General features: G+C 68.8%; 3 protein-coding genes and 2 non-coding genes across 5 annotated transcripts in view; 2 read left to right on the top strand and 3 right to left on the bottom strand.

Moving 5' to 3' along the window:
* PSMB3 (proteasome 20S subunit beta 3) overlaps positions 1 to 19,961 on the bottom strand; it is a 226,566-nt gene that overhangs the window by 97,911 nt on the left and 108,694 nt on the right. The gene's annotated exons all lie outside the window — the stretch shown is intronic.
* CACNB1 (calcium voltage-gated channel auxiliary subunit beta 1) lies at positions 185 to 14,781 on the top strand. The gene is made up of 14 exons (XM_088536287.1): positions 185 to 278; positions 2,258 to 2,344; positions 3,328 to 3,447; positions 4,009 to 4,131; positions 4,919 to 5,055; positions 5,148 to 5,224; positions 6,114 to 6,274; positions 9,241 to 9,321; positions 9,393 to 9,451; positions 10,312 to 10,421; positions 11,087 to 11,238; positions 11,318 to 11,413; positions 12,713 to 12,898; positions 14,492 to 14,781. Exons 1-14 carry the CDS (start codon positions 192 to 194, stop codon positions 14,777 to 14,779), a joined length of 1,764 nt encoding a protein of 587 aa, XP_088392413.1. The 5' UTR covers positions 185 to 191; the 3' UTR covers positions 14,780 to 14,781.
* Positions 15,983 to 18,341, bottom strand: LOC148592005 (dickkopf-related protein 3-like). Its single transcript, XM_088536263.1, has 4 exons — positions 18,195 to 18,341; positions 17,009 to 17,186; positions 16,132 to 16,327; positions 15,983 to 16,037 (listed from the first exon to the last, which is right to left on the bottom strand). The coding sequence occupies exons 1-4, from the start codon at positions 18,339 to 18,341 to the stop codon at positions 15,983 to 15,985; spliced, it is 576 nt and encodes a 191-aa protein (XP_088392389.1).
* TRNAI-UAU (transfer RNA isoleucine (anticodon UAU)) lies at positions 17,496 to 17,586 on the bottom strand. The gene is given in 2 exon segments: positions 17,496 to 17,531; positions 17,549 to 17,586. It is a non-coding gene; the product is annotated as a tRNA-Ile (tRNA).
* Positions 19,610 to 19,681, top strand: TRNAC-GCA (transfer RNA cysteine (anticodon GCA)). Its single transcript has one exon. It is a non-coding gene; the product is annotated as a tRNA-Cys (tRNA).

Raw genomic sequence — 19,961 nt, 5'->3', positions numbered from 1 at the left:
GGTGGGAGCGGCCGGGGCGGGGGCGGAGGCCGCCGTCCCCCCACCCTCCTCCTTCCTCCTCCTCCTCCTCCTCCTCCCGCCGCCGCCGCCGCCGCTCGCCGGGGCCGCGGGGGCCGCCGAGGCCGGGCCCGGGCCCCCCCTCCCCGCGCCGCCGTTTCCCGCCGCCGCCGCCGCCCGCCCCGGCCGGCTCCATGGTGCGGGAGGGCGGCATGGCCCGCACGCCGCACAGCTCCACGCAGGACATCCCCATGGACGTGTTCGACCACGCCGCGCTCCAGGTGACAGCTCCGGGGAGCCCCCACGAGCCCCCCCAAGCCCCGACCCCGCACCCGGCGGCGCCGCGGGCCCGTCCCGCCGGCGGGGGGGACATTGCGGCCCCTTCCAGGCGGCCCCCGCCCACGGACACGGGGACCCCGCGTGGGAGCCCCCCCCACCCCGGGTTAATGCCAGCGCCGCGGGGCGGGGGGGGGGGGCGGCACGGCGGGGCCGCTGTCACTTGCTGTGTCACCGCGTCCCGGGGGCTTTGCCCACCTGGAGCTGGGGAGGAGGTGGCCGCACACGGGGAAACTTTCAGGAATGGGGCAAAAACTGCATGGGGAGGGTGCCAGGTGTCCCCCCCGCCGCCACCACCGAGCGCCGGTGCGGGGTGGCCGGGAGGGGACGCGTGTCCTGCCGGTCCCCGCGGGTCCCCACGCGCTGCCAGAGCCACCTCCGTGGGGACAGACCCCCCCCTCCTTTGCCATCCCAGGGAGCATCCGCGGGTCGGAGTGACCAGGACACGGGGGGGACAAAGGCCCATGCAGCCCCCCCGGTGCTGCCAGGCCGTGGCAGGGTCCCCCCCATCACCGGGGTGTCCCCCCATGGTTGCGCTGAACCCCCCGCCAGCAGCGGGGCCATTTGGAGCAGGGGGGACATTTGGAGCCCCGTCCCCGTCCCCTGCTCAGCGCCAGGCAGGGGCCGGGGGGCGAGGAGGAGGAGGAGGAGGAGGAAGGACCTAAAAATACCGGGTCGTGCCCTGCGTGGGGACCGCGCGGCTCCGGTGGCAGCTGGGCCCAGCTGTCCCGGGCCCCCCTGGGGGCTGCTCCTCCTCCCCGTGTGCCCCAGCGCGGGACGGGGGGCGCAGGGGGCCCGGGGGGGCGCTTGCACACGCGTGTGTCACACGTGTGTCACCCGCGTTCGCCCGGGCACGCGTGGGGGACGGCCGCGCATGGGTGTCCCCAGCGTCCCGGCTCCCACGGGCACCGCCGGGATCCTCGGAGCAGCCCTGGAGCCGGCCGGGCTCCGCTGCAGGGGGACGGGGACGGGGGACAGTGGCCATGCCAGGGGGTGGCAGCGATGGCAGGGGACGGTGGTGATGCCGGGGGACGGTGGTGATGCCAGGGGACGGTGGCCATGCCAGGGGGTGGCAGTGATGGCAGGGGACGGTGGTGATGCCGGGGGACGGTGGCAATGCCAGGGGGTGGCAGCGATGGCAGGGGACGGTGGTGATGCCGGGGGATGGCAGCAATGCTGGGGGACGATGGTGATGCCAGGGGGGACAGTGGCCATGCCAAGGGGTGGCAGCGATGGCAGGGGACGATGGTGATGCCGGGGGACGGTGGCAATGCCAGGGGGATGGCAGCGAATCTGGGGGACAGGGACAGTGCCAGGGGGTGGCGGCGATGCCAGGGGACAATGGTGATGCCGGGGGTGACAGCAAATCTGGGGGACAGGGATGGTGCCGGGGGATGGCAGCTATGCCAGGGGACGATGACAACGCCGGGGGACGGTGGCCGTGCCAGGGGGTGGCAGCGATGGCAGGGGACGGTGGCAATGCCGGGGGATGGCAGCAATGCTGGGGGACGATGGTGATGCCAGGGGATGGCAGCAATGGCAGGGGATGATGGCCATGCCAGGGGACGGTGGTGATGCCAGGGGACGGTGGCCATGCCAGGGGGTGGCAGCGATGGCAGGGGACGATGGCCGTGCCAGGGGACGGTGGTGATGCCGGGGGACGGTGACAATGCCGGGGGATGCTGGGGGACAGCGGTGGCAGCGAGGATCCATGCGCGGCCGGCCGGGCTCTCCGGCAAATCCAATCATCCCGGCGCTCCCTCTGCTCTCCATGGAGACCGGCCCCGGCTAATTCAATGCCGGGGCCCCGGGGACAGGCCATGGCTTCCCGGGAACGCCGGCCGCATCCGAGCGGCTCCGCAGGGACCGTTTTCCCCCAGATCCGTCCCCGGGGCGCCGCGCTCAGCACCCCCCCTCTCCGCAGGGCAAGTACAGCAAGCGCAAGAGCCGCTTCAAGCGCTCGGACGGCAGCACCTCGTCGGACACCACGTCCAACAGCTTCGTGCGGCAGGTGAGGGCCGCGCGGGGCCGCTCGCTTGGCGCCGTCCCCCGTGCCCGTCCCCCCCTCCGCGCGGGGCTAAATATACCCGGGCGGGCGGCGGAGGCGGCGGGCGCCGAAACCGGAGCCGCGGGCGCCTCCCCCCCCGCCCCGCGGGCCCCCGCGCCGCCGCCATGGACGTGGGCAGCAAGGACCACCCGCCCGCGGCCCCGGTGAGCCCCCCCGGCGCCGCCGAGCCCCCTCCCGGGCCGCCCCCGCGGCCCCCTCGGCTCCGCGGGGCCCGGGGGGGACGTCGGCCCCAGGTGACCTCCCCTTGTCCCCAGCGAGGCTCGCGATGGCGGGGGGGGGCGCGGGGAGACGGCCCCCGCGTCGGGGGTCCCGGGGGGCTGCGATGCTGCCCGTGGGGCTGCAGGAGGTGCCAAGGGGGGTCCTGGGGGGATAAGGGGTGGCCGGGGGCGACAACGGCGGCTTCACTGCCCTCCTGGAGGGGTCCGGAGGCTGCCCGGACGCCTGGGCCCCTCGGCCGGCGTCATCCCGGGCCGACCCTGCGGCGCTCGGGCCCCACGGGGGGGGCGCGGGGAGCCCCACGTCCCCCCGCGCCGGTGTCGGCTGTCGCGTTCCCGGCCGGAGCGCCGGGAACAGCTGCGCCCGGTGCCCGCCCTGCCGTAACCCCGGGGCCCCGCGGGGAAGGGGAGGCCGCGGGAATGGGAGGCCACGGGGAATGGGAGGCCGCGGGGAATGGGAGGCCACGGGGAATGGGAGGCCACGGGGAATGGGAGGCCGTGGGAATGGGAGGCCGCGGGGATGGGAGGCCGTGGGGAATGGGAGGCCGCGGGGAATGGGAGGCCACGGGGAATGGGAGGCCACGGGGAATGGGAGGCCGTGGGAATGGGAGGCCGTGGGGATGGGAGGCCGTGGGGAATGGGAGGCCGTGGGGAATGGGAGGCCGTGGGGAATGGGAGGCCGCGGCGCTGAGCCCCCCCGCGCGCTGCCAGGGCTCGGCCGAGTCCTACACCAGCCGCCCCTCGGACTCGGACGTGTCGCTGGAGGAGGACCGCGAGGCCCTGCGCAAGGAGGCCGAGCGCCAGGCGCTGGCGCAGCTCGAGAAAGCCAAGGTGGGACGGGGACAGGGATGGGGATGGGGACGGGGACGGGGACCGGGACGGGGATGGGGACGGGAACGGGGACAGGGATGGGGACGGGGACGGGGACTGGAATGGGGACTGGGACTGGGACGGGGATGGGGACGGGGATGGGGACGGGGACGGGGACCGGGACGGGGACAGGGATGTGGGGATGGCTGGAAGCTCCCGGCTCGCGTGGGGCTGGCACCGGCACCGCTGGGTCCAGCTGCCTCCACGCGGCGCCCGCGATGTCCTCCCCGGTGCCGCTGCAGCAGGGGCGCAAGGGGGACACGGGGACGTCCCCGCTGAGCCCTGTGTCCCCGCCGAGCCGTGCTGGCCCCATGGGCGCTCTCTTGGGGACACTGAAGTCCCCGTTCGGGAAGGGAGAAGGCTCCGGGGGGAGGACGTGGGATCCCAGGCACCCAGTTCTGCTCCTGCGCACGGGCTCGAGGCAATTAACTAACGAGGCCGGCACGGAGCCCGGGCCTGTGGCGGGGGGTGACAGGGGACACAGGATGGCGGGGGGGCCCCGCTGACCCCCTCGGGCCGCAGACGAAGCCGGTGGCGTTTGCCGTGCGGACCAACGTGGGCTACAACCCGTCGGGCGGCGACGAGGTGCCCGTGCAGGGCATGGCCATCTGCTTCGAGCCCAAGGACTTCCTGCACATCAAGGAGGTGGGGGGCGCGCGGCGGCGCCGGGGGGCTCGGGAGGGGACGCGGGGACGCGGACGGGGGGATTGTGCTGTGGGGGACGGGGGGATCGGGGGTGGCGGGGGGGCTGCTGTGTGGCTGGGTGGCGGGTGCCATGGGGCTGGATAGTGGGTGCTGTGGGGCTGGGTGTTGTAGGACTGGATAGTGGATTCCATGGGGATGGGTGGTGGGTGCCGTGGGGCCGGGTGCCGTGGGGCCGGGTGCTGTGGGGCTGGATAGTGGGTGCTGTGGGGCTGGATGCCGGGTGCCGTGGGGCCAGGTGCCATGGGGCTGGATGCTCTGTGCTGTGGGGCTGGATAGTGGGTTCCGTGGGGCTGGGTGCCATGGGGCCGGGTGCCATGGGGCTGGATGCTGGGTTCCATGGGGCTGGGTGCTGTGGAGCTGGTGCCATGGGGCTGGATGCTGGGTGCTGTGGGGCTGGATAGTGGGTGCTGTGGGGCTGGATGCCGGGTTCCGTGCGGCTGGATGCCAGGTTCCATGGGGCAGGGTGCCGTGGTGCCGGGTGCCGTGGGGCTGGGTGGCGTGGGGCCGGATGCTGGGTGCTGTGGGGCTGGGTGCCGTGGGGCCGGGTGCTGTGGGGCTGGATAGTGGGTGCTGTGGGGCTGGATGCCGGGTGCCGTGGGGCCAGGTGCCATGGGGCTGGATGCTCTGTGCTGTGGGGCTGGATAGTGGGGTCCGTGGGGCCGGGTTACATGGGGCAGGGTACCGTGGGGCCGGGTGCCGCGGGGCGTTCAGCTCCCCCCCATCGCAGAAGTACAACAACGACTGGTGGATCGGGCGGCTGGTGAAGGAGGGCTGCGAGGTCGGCTTCATCCCCAGCCCCGTGAAGCTGGAGCACATGCGGCTGCTGCAGGAGCAGCGGCTGCGCCAGAGCCGCCTGAGCTCCAGGTGGGCCCCGCGCCGCCGCCGCGGCCCCGCGCGCCCCGGCCCCGCGCGGCCGCCCACCACTCCCCTCTCCGCTCCTTCCCTTCCCGCTGCAGCAAATCCGGGGACAACTCCAGCTCCAGCCTGGGCGACGCGGGCACGGGGACGCGCCGGCCCACGCCGCCGGCCAGCGGTAAGAGCGGCCCCGGCGGCTGTGGGACCCATGGGGGCCGGGTCCGGGATGCTCTCCGTGCGGGACGCGGCCCCGCGAGGCGCAGCCCTCCCACCCCGTTGCACCCCATTCCCGCCCCATTGCATCCCGTTCCCTCCCCATTGCATCCCATACCCGCCCCGTTGCACCCCATACCCGCCCCATTGCACCCCATTCCCACCCCATTGCATCCCGTTCCTGCTCCATTGCACCCCATTCCTGCTGCATTGCACCCTGTTCCTGCCCCGTTGCACCCCGTTCCCGCCCCGTTGCACCCCGTTCCCACCCCATTGCATCCCGTTCCTGCTCCATTGCACCCCGTTCCTGCTGCATTGCACCCTGTTCCCGCCCCATTGCACCCTATTCCCGCCCCATTGCATCCCGTTCCCACCCCATTGCACCCCATTCCCGCTCTATTGCACCCCGTTCCTGCTCCATTGCACCCCATTCCCGCCCCTTTGCATCCCGTTCCTGCCCCATTGCATCCCGTTCCTGCTCCAATGCACCCCGTTCCCACCCCGTTGCACCCCGTTCCTGCTCCATTGCACCCCATTCCCGCCCCATTGCGCCCCGTTCCCACCCCATTGCATCCCGTTCCCGCCCCATTGCGCCCCGTTCCCACCCCATTGCACCCCATTCCTGCTCCATTGCATCCCGTTCCTGCTCCATTGCACCCCATTCCCGCCCCATTGTGCCCCATTTCCACCCCATTGCACCCCATTCCCACCCCATTGCACCCCATTCCTGCTCCATTGCGCCCCGTTCCCGCCCCGTTGCGCCCCGTTCCCGCCCCGTTCCCGCGCTTCCCCCTTCTTCATCGCCGTTCTCGCTGTTCTCTCCCCCGCCGCCCGCGGCTCCCGGCCGTCCCCAGGTGCCCTGGACGTGCCTAGCTTTGCCTTTGACCCCGATGAGGTAGAGGAGGAGGAGGAGGAGGAGGAGGCGGCCGCGGAGACCCGCCGCTCCGCCAAGAGTAGCGTGAGCAGTGTCACCACCCCCCCCGCGCACGCCAAGCGCATCCCCTTCTTTAGGAAGGTAACGGAGCCGCCGCGCTCGCCCGCTGCCCCCCGCCTGCCCTAACACCGCTGCTTGGGGCCGCCGCCGCATGGGGGGACGCGGCCAGCGCCGCCGGCCCTGGCCGTGGCTCTGTGTGTGTGTCCGTGTGTCCCGGGATGCGGCATGGGACAGGCCGTGGGTATCCATGGGTATCCCACTGTGGTCCATGGGATGAGGGGGGGCGCAGCTGCCTCCCCCGTGCGCCTTGGGATGGACCAGGCTGTGGTTATTCTCCCCCTACCATGACTGTGGGATGGGTCAATCCATGGTTATCCCCCCCCCATGACCATGGGATGGATCCGTCCATGACAATAGGATGGTGCCCCCCCATGACAATAGGATGGCGCCATCTGTGGTTATCTCCCCCCATGACTGTGGGGTGGGTCAGTCCATGGTTATTCCCCCCCCCATGACCATGGGATGGATCCGTCCATGATTGAACCCCCCCCTCCATGACAATAGGATGGCGCCATCCGTGGTTATCCCCCCCCATGACCATGGGATGGATCCGTCCTTGACAATAGGATGCCCCCCCCCCCCCATGACAATAGGATGGCGCCATCCGTGGTTATCTCCCCCCATGACTGTGGGATGGGTCAGTCCATGGTTATCCCTCCTATGACCATGGGATGGATCCGTCCATGATTGAACCCCCCCCACCGTGACCATGGGATGGATCTGTCCATGATTGAAGCCCCCCCACCACCACAATAGGATGGCGCCATCCGCAGTTATCCACCCCCGTGACCGTGGGATGGGTCAGTCCATGGTTATCCTCCCTATGACCATGGGATGGATCCGTCCATGATTGAACCCCCCCTCCATGACAATAGGATGGCGCCATCCGTGGTTATCCCCCCCCATGACCATGGGATGGGTCAATCCATGACAATAGGATGGCGCCCCCCCCATGACAATAGGATGGCGCCATCCGTGGTTATCCCCCCCCATGACTGTGGGATGAGTCAGTCCATGGTTATCCCTCCTATGACCATGGGATGGATCCATCCATGATTGAACCCCCCTCATGACAATAGGATGGCGCCATCCGTGGTTATCCCCCCCCCATGACCGTGGGATGGGTCAGTCCATGGTTATTCCCCCCATGACCATGGAATGGCTCCGTCCATGACTGTACCCCCGCCATGACCATGGGATGGATCTGTCCATGATTGAACCCCCCTCCATGACAATAGGATGGCGCCATCTGCAGTTATCCACCCCCGTGACCGTGGGATGGGTCAGTCCATGGTTATTCTCCCCCCCGCGAGGCTGCATGAGATGGATCAGTCCATGGCATCTCTCCCCCTCCTGAACTTGGAGATGGATCAGTCCATGACTGCCCCCCCCCATGCGCCTTGGAATGGGACATTCCATGGTTATTCCTCCCCCGCGATATTCCATGGGATGGATCAGTCCGTGACTGTCCTCCCCTCCTGCGAACCAGGAGATGGATCAGCCCATGGTGATCCCCCCCCATGCTCCGTGGGATGGATCAGTCCACGACTGCGTCCTCCCTGTGACCATGGGGCAGTCCATTGATATCCCCCCATGCACCGTGGGATGGGTCATTCCATGGCTATCCCTCCCCCCGACATTCCATGGGATGGATCAGCCCATGGCTGTCACCCCCCATAGCCGGTGGGATGGGGCAGCCCAATGCCCCCCCTGCAGTGTCCGCATGGTTTGTGCCAGCATGGTGGTGTCCCCTCTCGTCCCCCCCCGCCCTGAGAATGGAACCTTCCTCCCGCCCCCAAACTGGGCAGACGGCGGGTGGGCTCGGGCCGAACCACCCCCCGCGGCGGGGGTGTCCGCCCGGGCAGGAGCCTCATCCCGTCCTCCGGATCCCGGCACCCCTTAAGGACGGGGCTGTATTTAATGATAGCCAAGATGGTTATTTATCCCAGCACCCCTTAAGGATAGGGCTGTGTTTAATGATAGCCAAGAGGGTTATTTACCCCCGGCACCCCTTAAGGACGGGGGTGTATTTAATGATAGCCAAGAGGGTTATTTACCCCCGGCACCCCTTAAGGACGGGGCTGTATTTAATGATAGCCAAGATGGTTATTTATCCCAGCACCCCTTATGGACGGGGGTGTATTTAATGATAGCCAGGATGGTTATTTATCCCAGCACCCCTTAAGGACGGGGCTGTATTTAATGATAGCCGATAGCTCTGCCCGTGTGGGGGGACATCAGGCTCCCACCCGGCACTTGGCTCTGGGGCGGCACAAGCCCCGCTGGGACCTGCTGGTCCCACAGCTCCCATTTGGGAGCATCCTGCTGGCCCCATTTGGGAGCATCTCCTTTGCTCCGTTTGGGAGCATCTCCTTTGCTCCGTTTGGGAGCATCTCCTTGGCCCCGTTTGGGAGCATCTCTCTGGCTCCATTTGGGAGCATCCCGCAAGTCCCATTTGGGAGCATCCTGCTTTCCTCATTTGGGAGCATCCCACTGGCCCCGTTTGGGAGCATCCCGCCGGCCCTGTTTGGGAGCGTCTCCCCAGCCCTGTTTGGGAGCATCTCCCCATCTCCGTTTGGGAGCATTTCCCCAGCTCCATTTGGGAGCATCTCCCCGGTTCCATTCGGGAGCACCCCGCCGTCCGTGCCGCCCGCGCGCCCCGCGGCGACCGTGGATAACACGCATGCCTTGTTTGTCTCCTCTCGCCCGCCCTGGCCCCGCGCGCGGCCTCCCGGCACGTAGCGAAGCAGAAGCAGAAGTCGGTGAGTAGCGGCAGGACCCCCCCCTGCCCCGGGAGGGCCCGCGGGGAAGGGGACGGGGAGCCCCACATCGCCCCCCAACCCCTGCATCCCGCCCCATAAGCAGGGCTGGGCACAGGGTGGCCCCCCAAGTGTCCCCATTCCCCCCACCCCGGTGATTGGGGGGACCCAGGGCTGCAGTTCTGCCGTCCCATCCCGACCCATTAACGCCGCCGTCTGCCCCCCCAGGCCGAGCACGTGCCCCCGTACGACGTGGTGCCCTCCATGCGCCCCATCATCCTGGTGGGGCCGTCGCTGAAGGGCTATGAGGTGAGGACGGGGCGGCGCGGGGGGCGTCCCGGGGCTGGGGCCGCCGCGCTGAGCGCCCCGTCCCCGCGCAGGTCACCGACATGATGCAGAAGGCCCTGTTCGACTTCCTCAAGCACCGCTTCGACGGCAGGTGGGTGCCCGCGGGGCTCCGCGCGCCGCGGCTCCGTGCCCGTTGCATTACGTGGTGGGTGACAAGGTGGCCATGAGGGAGCAGGTGCCCTCGTGGCCAAGAAGGCCAGTGGGATCCTGGGCTGCATTAAGAGCATCTCCAGCAGGTCGAGGGAGGGGATCCTGCCCCTCTGCTCAGCCCTGGTGAGGCCACATCTGGAGTATTGTGTCCAGTTCTGGGCTCCACAGGACAAGAGGGATGTGGAGCTGCTGGAGAGAGTCCAGTGCAGGGCCACAAGGATGATCAGGGGCCTGGAACATCTGCCCTATGAGGAGAGGCTGAGGGAGCTGGGCCTGTTCAGCTGGAGAAGAGAAGGCCGAGAGGGGACCTGAGCAGTGTCTAGAAGTACCTCAAGGGAGGCAGTGAGGAGGATGGGGCGGCCTCTTTTCACTGGTGGCCACCGACAGAACTAGAGGAAACGGCTGGAAACTGAAACACCAAAAGTTCCCCAGGACCTTAAGGAAAAATTTCTTGACAGTGAGGGTGCCAGAGCACTGGAACAGGCTGCCCAGAGAGGTTGTGGAGTCTCCTTCTCTGGAGATCTCCAAACCCGCTTGGACGCAGTCCTGTGCCACGTGCTCTAGGTGACCCTGCGTGTGACTAGATGATCCCTAGAGGTCCCTTCCAACCTTGAGCATTCCATGATTCTATGATTCTATGATTGCAGCCTGCCCACTGCCAAGGGGCTCCGGAGAAATCCCCTCCGGAGGGGCCCAGGAGTCCTGCCCATGGGGGTGGGAGGAAGGACATGGGGTGCTCCCGGAATTTGTGTTTTTTGGGGGGGGCATCGGCCGCCGCCGACGCCGCCTCTCGTGCCACAGGATCTCCATCACGCGGGTCACGGCCGACATCTCGCTGGCCAAGCGCTCGGTGCTCAACAACCCCAGCAAGCACACGATCATCGAGCGCTCCAGCACGCGCTCCAGCCTGGGTACGGCCGCGCCGCGCCATGCGTCCCCCCCCAAGCGCACATCTGTATCAGCCGCCTTCCCCGTGTCCCCGCTCCGGGCGCCGCGGTGACCGCGGAGCCGGCACCGCGGCTCCGTCCTCTCCTCCCCGGCTCTCTCCTCACCTTCTCTCTGTTGTTTTCCCTTCCTTTTCTTCCTCTCCTTTCCTCGGGGTTTCCTCCCCTCTGCGCTGCTTCCTTCCTCCCCTGCTCCTGATACAGATGTCTTGGGTACGTAGCTTGGAGCCCTCGGGACCCCCGCCAGCCCCCCTGCCCCGGCTGGGGACACGACACGGCCCCCTGCCTGGCCGGGACTGGCCCTGGGGGGGTCCGGCCACCCCGGGAGCCTGGTGACACCCTGAGACCCCGGTGACACAGCCCCCCACACACAACCTCCTGCCCCACGTGGTCCCCTGTCACCAGCCACCCCTTGGTCTGCACAGACACGGTGCCCAGGGCCACCTCCCCTGCGTCCCCAGGGATGCGGTGGCCTGGAGGAGGGCAACCAGTGCAAGACCCTCGCCGGTCCTGTCCTCTGCCCCCTTCCCCTCGCCATGTCACCAAGGTGTCCCCAGCTCCTGTCCCCATTGTCCCCTTTGCTCTCCCACGTGTTGTCCCACCGGGACCCTCACTGTCCCCTGCTCTCGCAGCCGAGGTGCAGAGCGAGACCGAGCGCATCTTCGAGCTGGCCCGCACGCTGCAGCTGGTGGCCTTGGACGCCGACACCATCAACCACCCGGCCCAGCTGGCCAAGACCTCCCTGGCGCCCATCATCGTCTACATCAAGATCACGTCCCCCAAGGTGGGCGCCGTGGCGGGGGGCTGGCCGCGACGGGGGGGTCCTCGTGGCCGCCGCGGCGTCACCCGCACCCGGCTCGCAGGTGCTGCAGCGGCTGGTGAAGTCGCGGGGCAAGTCGCAGGCGAAGCACCTCAACGTGCAGATGGTGGCCTCGGACAAGCTGGCGCAGTGCCCGCCCGTGAGTGCTGCCCCCCAGGCTCCGCCCACGTGGGACCACAGGCTCCGCCCCCACAGCGCATAAGCTCCTCCCACCAACCCCTCCTGGTCAAGACCTGCCCCCTTGGGCACTGGAGACGCCACCCTGGCCCCAGAGGCTCCACCTACTCCAGCTCTAGGCCCCACCCCCTGGCAGCATAGACTCCGCCCACAAGCTCTTTGGGGTCAGAGGCCCCGCCCCTGCAGAGCAGATGCTCCTCCTACCACTGAAACCTCCCCTGAGGCTCCGCCTTCTGGGCTGAGGCTCCGCCTACCACCTTGGTCTTGACAAAAGGCCCTGCCCTGGGCCTGCAGGCTCCACCCATCACCCCACCCCATCCCATCCCATCTAGAGGCCCCTCCCCTTCAGCGGCGAGGCCCCGCCCTGTTTCTCCAAGCTCCACCCACCACCCCTTTTGTGGCCAGAGGCTCTGCCCCTCTGTGCAGAGGCCCCACCCCAGGTCTTTAGGCTCCACCCCCACCCTGTGCAGATGCCCCGCCCCACCCCTGCAGGCTCCACCCACCACCCCCTTTCCATGCAGAGGCCCCGCCCCATTATGGAGAGGCCCCGCCCCACCCCGGCGGGCTCCACCCACTGCTCCCACCCCATGCAGAGGCCCCGCCCATTGGTGCAGAGGCCCCGCCCCTTTGTGGAGAGGCCATGCCGCACCCCTGCAGGCTCCACCCACCACCCTCACCCCATGCAGAGGCCCCACCCCACCCCTGCAGGCTCCACCCACTGCTGCCACCCCATGCAGAGGCCCCGCCCCTTGGTGCAGAGGCCCCGCCCCACCCTGCAGGCTCCACCCACCCCATGCAGAGGCCCCGCCCCTTGGTGCAGAGGCCCCACCCCAGCCCTGCAGGCTCCACCCACTGCTGCCACCCCATGCAGAGCCCCCGCCCCTTGGTGCAGAGGCCCCGCCCCACCCTGCAGGCTCCACCCACCCCATTCGGAGGCCCCGCCCCTTGGTGCAGATGCCCCGCCCCGCCCCTGCAGGCTCCACCCCCCACCCCATGCAGAGCCCCCGCCCCTTGGTGCAGAGGCCCCGCCCCACCCTGCAGGCTCCACTCACCCCATTCGGAGGCCCCGCCCCTTGGTGCAGAGGCCCCGCCCCACCCTGCAGGCTCCACCCACCCCGTGCAGAGGCCCCGCCCCTTGGTGCAGAGGCCCCGCCCCACCCCTGCAGGCTCCACCCACCCCGCGCAGAGCCGCCAGCCCCGCAGCCCTGCCCACCGCCCCCCCCCCCTCCTTGTCCCCGCTCCGTGTCCCCTCCCCAAGCAGGAGATGTTCGACATCATCCTGGACGAGAACCAGCTGGAGGACGCGTGCGAGCACCTGGCCGAGTACCTGGAGGCCTACTGGAAGGCGACGCACCCGCCGAGCAGCACGCCGCCCAACCCGCTGCTCAGCCGCACCATGGCCACGGCCGCGCTGGCCGCCAGCCCCGCGCCCGTCTCCAACCTCCAGGTACAGGTGCTCACCTCGCTGCGCCGCAACCTGGGCCTCTGGGGACGCGGCGGCGGCGGCGGCGCCGAGCCCGGCCCGCTCGAGGAGCACGCGCTGTGACCGCCCCGCTCCGGCCCCCGCCGCTCGCCCCGGAGACAGAGATGTCCCCAAAATGCCGCTCGCTGGCACCGGGGGGGTCACCCCGGGGAGCTGCAACCTGCCCCGGGTTTAGGGGCTGCCTTGGGAACCTGCAGCTCTGCATGGGTTGGGGACACCCTGAAACTGCTGCTCCCTGGGGTGTGGGGCCACTCGCGCCTGTCCCAGGGACCTGCAGCTCCCGGGGGTTTAGGGATACCCTGGGGACCTGCAGCTCCCCAGATTCAGAGCCACCCTGGGGACCTGCAGCTCCCTAGGGTTTGAGGCCACCCCAGGGACCTGAGGCTCCTGGAGGTTTAGGGACACCCTGGGGACCTGCATCTCCCCCGGGTTTGGGGCTGCCCCAGGGACCTGCAGCTCCTGGAGGTTTAGGGACACCCTGGGGACCTGCAGCTCCCCCGGGTTTGGGGCTGCCCCAGGGACCTGAGGCTCCCGGGGGTTTAGGGACACCCTGGGGACCTGCAGCTCCCCCGGGTTTGGGGCTGCCCCAGGGACCTGAGGCTCCCGGGGGTTTAGGGACACCCTGGGGACCTGCATCTCCCCTGGGTTTGGGGCTGCCCCAGGGACCTGAGGCTCCTGGAGGTTTAGGGACACCCTGGGGACCTGCATCTCCCCCGGGTTTGGGGCCGCCCCAGGGACCTGCAGCTCCTGGAGGTTTAGGGACACCCTGGGGACCTGCAGCTCCCCGGATTCAGAGCCACCCCGGGGACCTGCAGCTCCCTAGGGTTTGGGGCCACCCCCAGGGACCTGCAGCTCCTCAGGGTTCGGGGCCACCCTGGAGAGTTGTAGCCCCCCCCCCCGCCTCTTTTGGGGCCACCCCTGGGACTTGCAGCTCCCCAGCTCTGGGGCCACCCTGGGGGGCTGCAGCCTGCCCCGGGGGTCAGGACTATCCCTGGGATTGGGGTCCCTGCAGGGACCTGCACCCTCCCGGCACTGGGACCACCCCAGGGACCTGCCCCCGGGCTCCGGGGCCGTCCCTGGGATGGCCCTGGCCGCCTGCTCCCCGCTCCAGAGGATCTGCCCCCGCGACACTGGGGCCATCCCTGGGACAGGGCCACCCCCTGGGGACCTGCCCCCCAGCCCAGGGTGGATCCCTGCGGGATCGGGGTCGTTCCCCATCCCCAGAGCGGCACTTCCCGGGGGGGCTGCTCATCCCACAGGAACGCGGGTGACCGTGGCAGCGGGGACTTGGGCACCTCCAGGTGCTGGGGCAGGGGTGGCCGCTGCTCCGGGAGCCTTGGCAGGACGGGGGTGCCACCCGCCAGCGCAGGCGGCCGAGGGGGGACACGTGTGTCCTGTGTTGTCTGTCCCTGTGTCCTCCGGCGCCAGCCCCGCTCTCCCGCCCCATTCCGCGCCCCGTTCCCGCTCCGCCGGTCCCTCTAACCCGCGGCGCGGTCCCTAACCCGCCCGCGCACTAACCCGCCCGTCCCTGCACGGTGTGACGCTTCTCCTAACCAGGGCCCGCTGGCCGGGGAGCCGGGGCGGCGCGGCGAGCAGGAGGGGGGCCCGGCACCGGGCGCCCCCCGCGCCGCCCCCCGCGCCCTGTCCCGCCAGGACACCTTGGACTCGGCCGGCCCGGAGCCCCGCGCGGACCTGGACACGGAGCCCGGCGAGGAGGCGCCCGCCGAGCCCCCCGGCCCCCGGCGCGCCAAGGGCCAGCACCGCTACGGCGCCCGGCCCCCCGGGCCGCTGCGGCTCGACCAGGACCAGCTCGAGGGCTGGGGGCAGGAGGTTTATATCCGCTAAGGGGGGGGCATGATGGGGACCCCCCCCCCCCCCACAGGGACAGCCCCCTGTCCCAGCAGTGGCTTCGGGCCCCCCTGCCCCGGTTGCCTGTTGCCCTCGGGGAGCCCCCGCTTTGCCAAGGGGTCCCTGGGGTCTGTGCCTGGGTATGGGGGGGTTCCCCCCCCCCCCCGCAGCCCATCCAGCGGTGCCTCAGGCCCCCCCTGCCCCGCAGGGACAGCAAGTGACCAAAGGGGACCCCGTGTGACGTGGGGTGTCCCCATCTCCCCCCTGTATCCATGGTGCTGTTTGCCCCCCCACAGCCCCCTTGGGGGGGTGCATGCGTGTGCAGTGCCTGCTTGGGGGGGGGGGGGGGTCCCCGCTGCCCCCCCCGGGCTGATGGAGCCCCGGGGGGCGGGGGGGGGGCAGTTTGCACGGGTTTGCATTGCAGCGGCTCTGCCCCAGCGCGGGGCAGGGGGGCAAATCCCGGCCACTCTGTTTTGGGGGGTAGGGGGGGATCTAACACGTGCTAACAGCCCCCCCCCCAGCCCGGGGCGCCCTCTGTGCCCCCCGCCGTGTCCGTCTGTCCAGCCGTGTCCGTCTGTCCGTCCGTGACCGTGTCTGTCTGTCCCCGTCCCCCTTCCAGCTCCCTCTTGCCCCCCCCCGGGGCCGCTGCCTTACCCAGACCACCAGCCCGGCCAGTGCCAGCCCCCCCCCCCCACCCCTGTGTCCCCTTTGATGGGGACAGCGATGGGGACAACTCGGTGCCACCCACCTGCCAAGTGCTTTGAGGCCTGGGGACATGGGCTCACCCCGGTGCCCCCCCCCACCCCGGAGGCCCCCCCGTATATTTATGTCACGTCACCACCTATTTAAAAGCCCCGACGAAATGTATTTTATTTATTTATTCTCCTCCGTGTGCGTGGCGGGGGCGCGGGGGGGGGTCCTCGCCCCGCTCGCTTGGATCTTTGTAATAAACTTTCCGTGGAGATCTGCCCCCGCGGCCCTGCCTGCCGCGCGCGGGGCTGAGCACGGGCACAGCTCATCGCTGCAGTGATGCTCCCCGCGCCGCCGCGGGCCGGGGGGGAAGTGCTGGGTCACGAGGGGGGGACCTGCCCTTGCAGGGGGGACTTGGCTGCGGATGGAGGGATCCAGCCCCTCCACATCCCGACGGCTCCAGCGCCGCCAGCTCTGGATGGGGAATTCCCAGGGAAACGGGGACGAGGCTCAGGGCCGCCGGCAGCGCCACTCGCTCTTCTCGGGCCGGTACTCGGACGCCTTCCTGCAAGGGGGGAGAGCAGCTCGGTGACCCCCCCCCCCCGGCCACCCGCACCCCCCCGGCACGCGAAGGGCCCCGGCGTCCGGCCCGTACTCACTCTCGGGGGGGCTCCGCGGGGCGGCACACGAGCCCCTCGCGGCAGGGGCACAGCTGGTTGATGCTGAAGGCCAGGCCGCCGGGGGGCACGTGGCAGGCCTGGCCCGGCGCCAGGCGCGCTTGGCACACGGGCTCGCCGTGGCGCCGCGCGCAGCACGCGCCGGGGCCGCAGTCCTCGTCCGCGCGGCAGCGCGAGCCTGCGGGGCCACGGCCGTGTCGGGGGGCAGGAACCACCCCCCTGCCCTTTATATCTCCCCCTTTGCATCCCCCCCTTCTGCATCCTGCCCTTTATAGCTCCCTCTTTGCACCCCCTCTTTGCATCCCCCCTTTTATAGCTCCCACTTTGCATTCCCCACCTTTGCATCCTCCACCCCTGCATCCCACCCTTTGCATCCCGCCCTTTGCATCCCTCTTCTTTATTTCTCCCCCTTTGCAGGCCCCAATTCTACATCCTGCCCTCTGCACCCCTCTTTGCATCCCCCCTTTATATCTCCCCCTTTGTTCTCCCTCTTTGCATCCTGCCCTTTGCATCCCTCTTCTTTATATCTCCCCCTTTGCATCCCCTTCCTTTGCATCCCCCTCTTTTCACCCCCTCTTTGCATCCCCCTCTTTTCACCCCCTTGCATCCCCCTCTTTGCATCCCCCTTTTTGCACCCCTCCCTTTGCATCCCTCTTCTTTAGATCTCCCTCTTTGCATCCCCTTCCTTTGCATCCCCTTCCTTTGCATCCCCCTCTTTTCACCCCCTTGCATCCCCCTCTTCGCATCCCCCTTTTTGCACCCCTCCCTCTGCATCCCTTCTTTGCACCCCCTTTGCATCTCCCCCCTTGCATCCTGCCCCCCTCGCACCCCCCCCCTTGCATTTCTTGCCCCCACTCACCCTCGTGGCCCTGCGGCGGGGGCTGCTGGCACTTGCCGAACATGCAGAGCAGCCCGTGGGCGCAGTGCCCGTCGCGGCGGCAGTACTGCCCGCCCGGGCGCCGCGGCAGGCACAGCCCGAAGTGCTCGTCGCAGAAGCGCCCGGGGGCGCAGGGGCTGCGCGGGCCGCACGCTGGCACCTGAGGGGGGCACAGGGTGTTGGAGGGGGGCTGCAAAACTGCCCCTTGGCAGTGGGGCCCTGGGGTTCTGCGGGAAAAGCTCATCCCTTGGGATGCAAACATGGGCAAGAGGGTAGGAGCCAGTGGGAAAAGAGCCTGGCACTGCTCCAGGGGGGACCCCAAAGGGAAGTTGCAGGGTTGCAACCAGGGGCAGCCGCCTCCTTCCCAAAACCAGCCGGTATGGGAGGAAAACCCGCTGGGTCCTGGTTCCTGTTGTGTCCCCTGTCCTGTCCTCTCTTAAAAGCTGGCCCCAGCCCCCCGTAAAAGTCCTGCTCCAGGTGAGGCTCGAACTCACAACCTCGGCATTGCTCCGCGTACTGCCGTATAAGTACCGCGCGCTAACCGATTGCGCCACTGGAGCGGCCCGGGCAGGCGCTGGCCGCGCGCGCCGCTGCGAGCGCCGGCCTGGGCTGCCCCCGGCGCTGCACTGCACTGCACTGCATTTTACTGCACTGCATTGCATCGTACTGCATTTTACTGCACTGCATTGCAATGCACTGCTTTGCATTGCACTGCATTGCACCCCACTGCATTGCATTGCACTGCATTGCATCATGCTGCCTCCTCCCCAGTGACCCCAGGGCCACCCGCTCTGAGCGCTGCACTGCAGTGCACTGCAGTGCACTCCACTGCATTGCACTCCACTGCATTGCACCGTACTGCTTTGCACTGCATTGCACTCCACTGCATTGCATTGCACTGCATTGCATTGCACTGTGCTGCCTCCTCCCCAGCGACCCCAGGGAGCCCGCTCTGAGCGCTGCACTGCAGTGCACCATGCGATACCCTGCTGCACTGCACTGCATTGCACTGCAACCTCCCCACTCCCCTTTCCCCCAAGGGCAGCCCACCCCAAGAACTGCGTTGCACTGCGCTACCCTCTCCCCATCCTCCTCCAGCACCTCTGGGCAGCCCCGCTCCCAGCACTGCCTCCCTGCTCTTCCTCCTCCTCCTCTTCCTCTCGCTCACCTCGTCGGGGCCGCCCGGCTCCTCAGCGCTCCGGCCCAGGGTGGCTTCTCCGGGCGGGTGCTGGGGCAGGGAGTACATCCAGGCCCAGAGGTAGCCGGAGGCGACGGGCAGCAGCGCGGCCACGAGGCACAGGGTGGCTGGGGACATGGTGGCGGCGGGCGCTGGGTGCCCTGGCCCTGCGCACGGCGCTTATGTAGCCCCCGGCCTATCTTGGCACCCGCTGCTCAAACTGTTTGTGCAGCTAATGGGGAAGGAGGCGCGATCCGGGGTTAAGGGATTTGCATAATTGCCAGCCTGGAGCCAAACAGCCCCGAAGCAAACAGCTCCCCGGAGCTGTCTGGATGCAGCACCCGGAGCCCTCCGGACCAGCAGGGCAGTCCCCAGAGCACCAGGCTCTGCAAGAGCCCCTGGCTCCCAGCGTTGTCCCTGCTCCGGGATGGCTGCTGGGGACAGGGAGCAGCTGCCCTTTCCCAGGAAGGGCAGCAGGGATGCAGTGGGTGCACCGCAGCCCCCACCGTCCCCCTTCTTCCTGCACACACTCATCTCCGGGGGTGACGGGCTTTGCACCTTCGCTAACGGCTTCGCAAACGACCTGTTTGCCCCGTTATCTCCCTGCTGCGGCTCCAGGTAAACGCGCCAACACCCCCCTGGAGCGGCAGCCCGGACACAGCCGGGGGAGCGGGATGGGGAGAGGATCCCGATTCCCCCCCCCAGACCTCCCCAATCCACTCCATTGCCAAGAGCCACCGTGGGACTCGCTGCTGCCAGTGCCACCGGACGGCCGATTTCTCGCCCCAGGGCAGGCGGCTGGCCAGGACGCCTGGGCCCCTGCTCTCTTGGCTGCGTTTGTGGAGCAGCTTAGAGAGCAAATATTGACCGTGCTCCCGCGCACAATCCCCCATCCGCCTCCCGCTGCGGCTCATCCCGGCGCCGCCGTCTGTGCCTAATCCCAGTCCTGCGCTCGGCTGCGGGGACCCCGATGGTCCCATGGCCACCCCGGCCCTGCGAGCCCCAGGGGAAGCTGCTCTGCAGGAACCCACGTGTTTTTCTCCTTCCCCTTCTCCACCTGGGCCAGTTTTGCCCCTGGCCAGGCCGTGTCTCAGCCTGGGGGTGGGCAAGGATGGGGGTCCTGGGTGGGGGGGTGCAGGCTGCAGGATGTGCAGGCACCGCATGTGCATGCACAGGGGGGTGCATAGTGTGTGTGTGTGTGTTGCACATGCATGTGTCGTGCATGTGCGAGCTGTGTGCATGTGCATACCATGCATGTGTTGTCTGCAGCAAACTGTGTGCATGTGCATACCGTGCACGTGTTGTCTGCAGCAGCCCCACGGTGCACCCCCAGCCTGGCAGTGTCCCAGCGCACATGGCACATCCCAGGCTTCCCAGGAGGTTTTCCAGGAAATTTTCCACAGAGTGGGGGTATAGCTCAGTGGTAGAGCATTTGACTGCAGATCAAGAGGTCCCCGGTTCAAATCCGGGTGCCCCCTTTTTTTTTTTTTCGTGCCCCCGTTTTGAGGGTTGGGGCTTTTTTACTTTGCCCGTCTTGCTCCCCGTGCCCAGATCCTGCTGTTCTCCGCTCACTCCGTGGCCCCGCTGCCTCCACCTGCTCCCACCGCCGCTCCCAGCACCAGAGACGTTTCCCCTTTGCAGTGTGGAGGAGTCGGGATCCGCAGGGAGCCAGAGCAGCTCCCGGAGCTGGTGGCAGTGGGGACAGAGGGGTCCCCCATTCCGCTTTCTGCTCCTCCCTTCTCAGCGCAGCCAAAAGGG

The sequence above is a fragment of the Tinamus guttatus genome, unplaced genomic scaffold (genome assembly GCF_059628265.1).
Source record: "Tinamus guttatus ecotype Peru unplaced genomic scaffold, ASM5962826v1 Tinamus_guttatus_pri_ptg000655l, whole genome shotgun sequence".
Classification (NCBI taxonomy): Eukaryota; Metazoa; Chordata; class Aves; order Tinamiformes; family Tinamidae; genus Tinamus; species Tinamus guttatus.
This window is presented reverse-complemented; position numbering and strand designations above follow the sequence as displayed.

What these genes read in the sequence shown, in the direction of transcription:
- CACNB1 (XM_088536287.1), top strand. Translation starts at nt 192, where the DNA reads ATGGTGCGGGAGGGCGGCATGGCCCGCACGCCGCACAGCTCCACGCAG. An exon ending in CGCAGCTCGAGAAAGCCAAG is followed by an intron (nt 3,448 to 4,008) that starts GTGGGACGGGGA and finishes CTCGGGCCGCAG; the next exon opens with ACGAAGCCGGTGGCGTTTGC. An exon ending in CGTCGCTGAAGGGCTATGAG is followed by an intron (nt 9,322 to 9,392) that starts GTGAGGACGGGG and finishes GTCCCCGCGCAG; the next exon opens with GTCACCGACATGATGCAGAA.
- LOC148592005 (XM_088536263.1), bottom strand. Translation starts at nt 18,341, where the DNA reads ATGTCCCCAGCCACCCTGTGCCTCGTGGCCGCGCTGCTGCCCGTCGCC. An exon ending in AGCCGGGCGGCCCCGACGAG is followed by an intron (nt 17,187 to 18,194) that starts GTGAGCGAGAGG and finishes TGCCCCCCTCAG; the next exon opens with GTGCCAGCGTGCGGCCCGCG. An exon ending in CCCGCCGCAGGGCCACGAGG is followed by an intron (nt 16,328 to 17,008) that starts GTGAGTGGGGGC and finishes GTGGCCCCGCAG; the next exon opens with GCTCGCGCTGCCGCGCGGAC.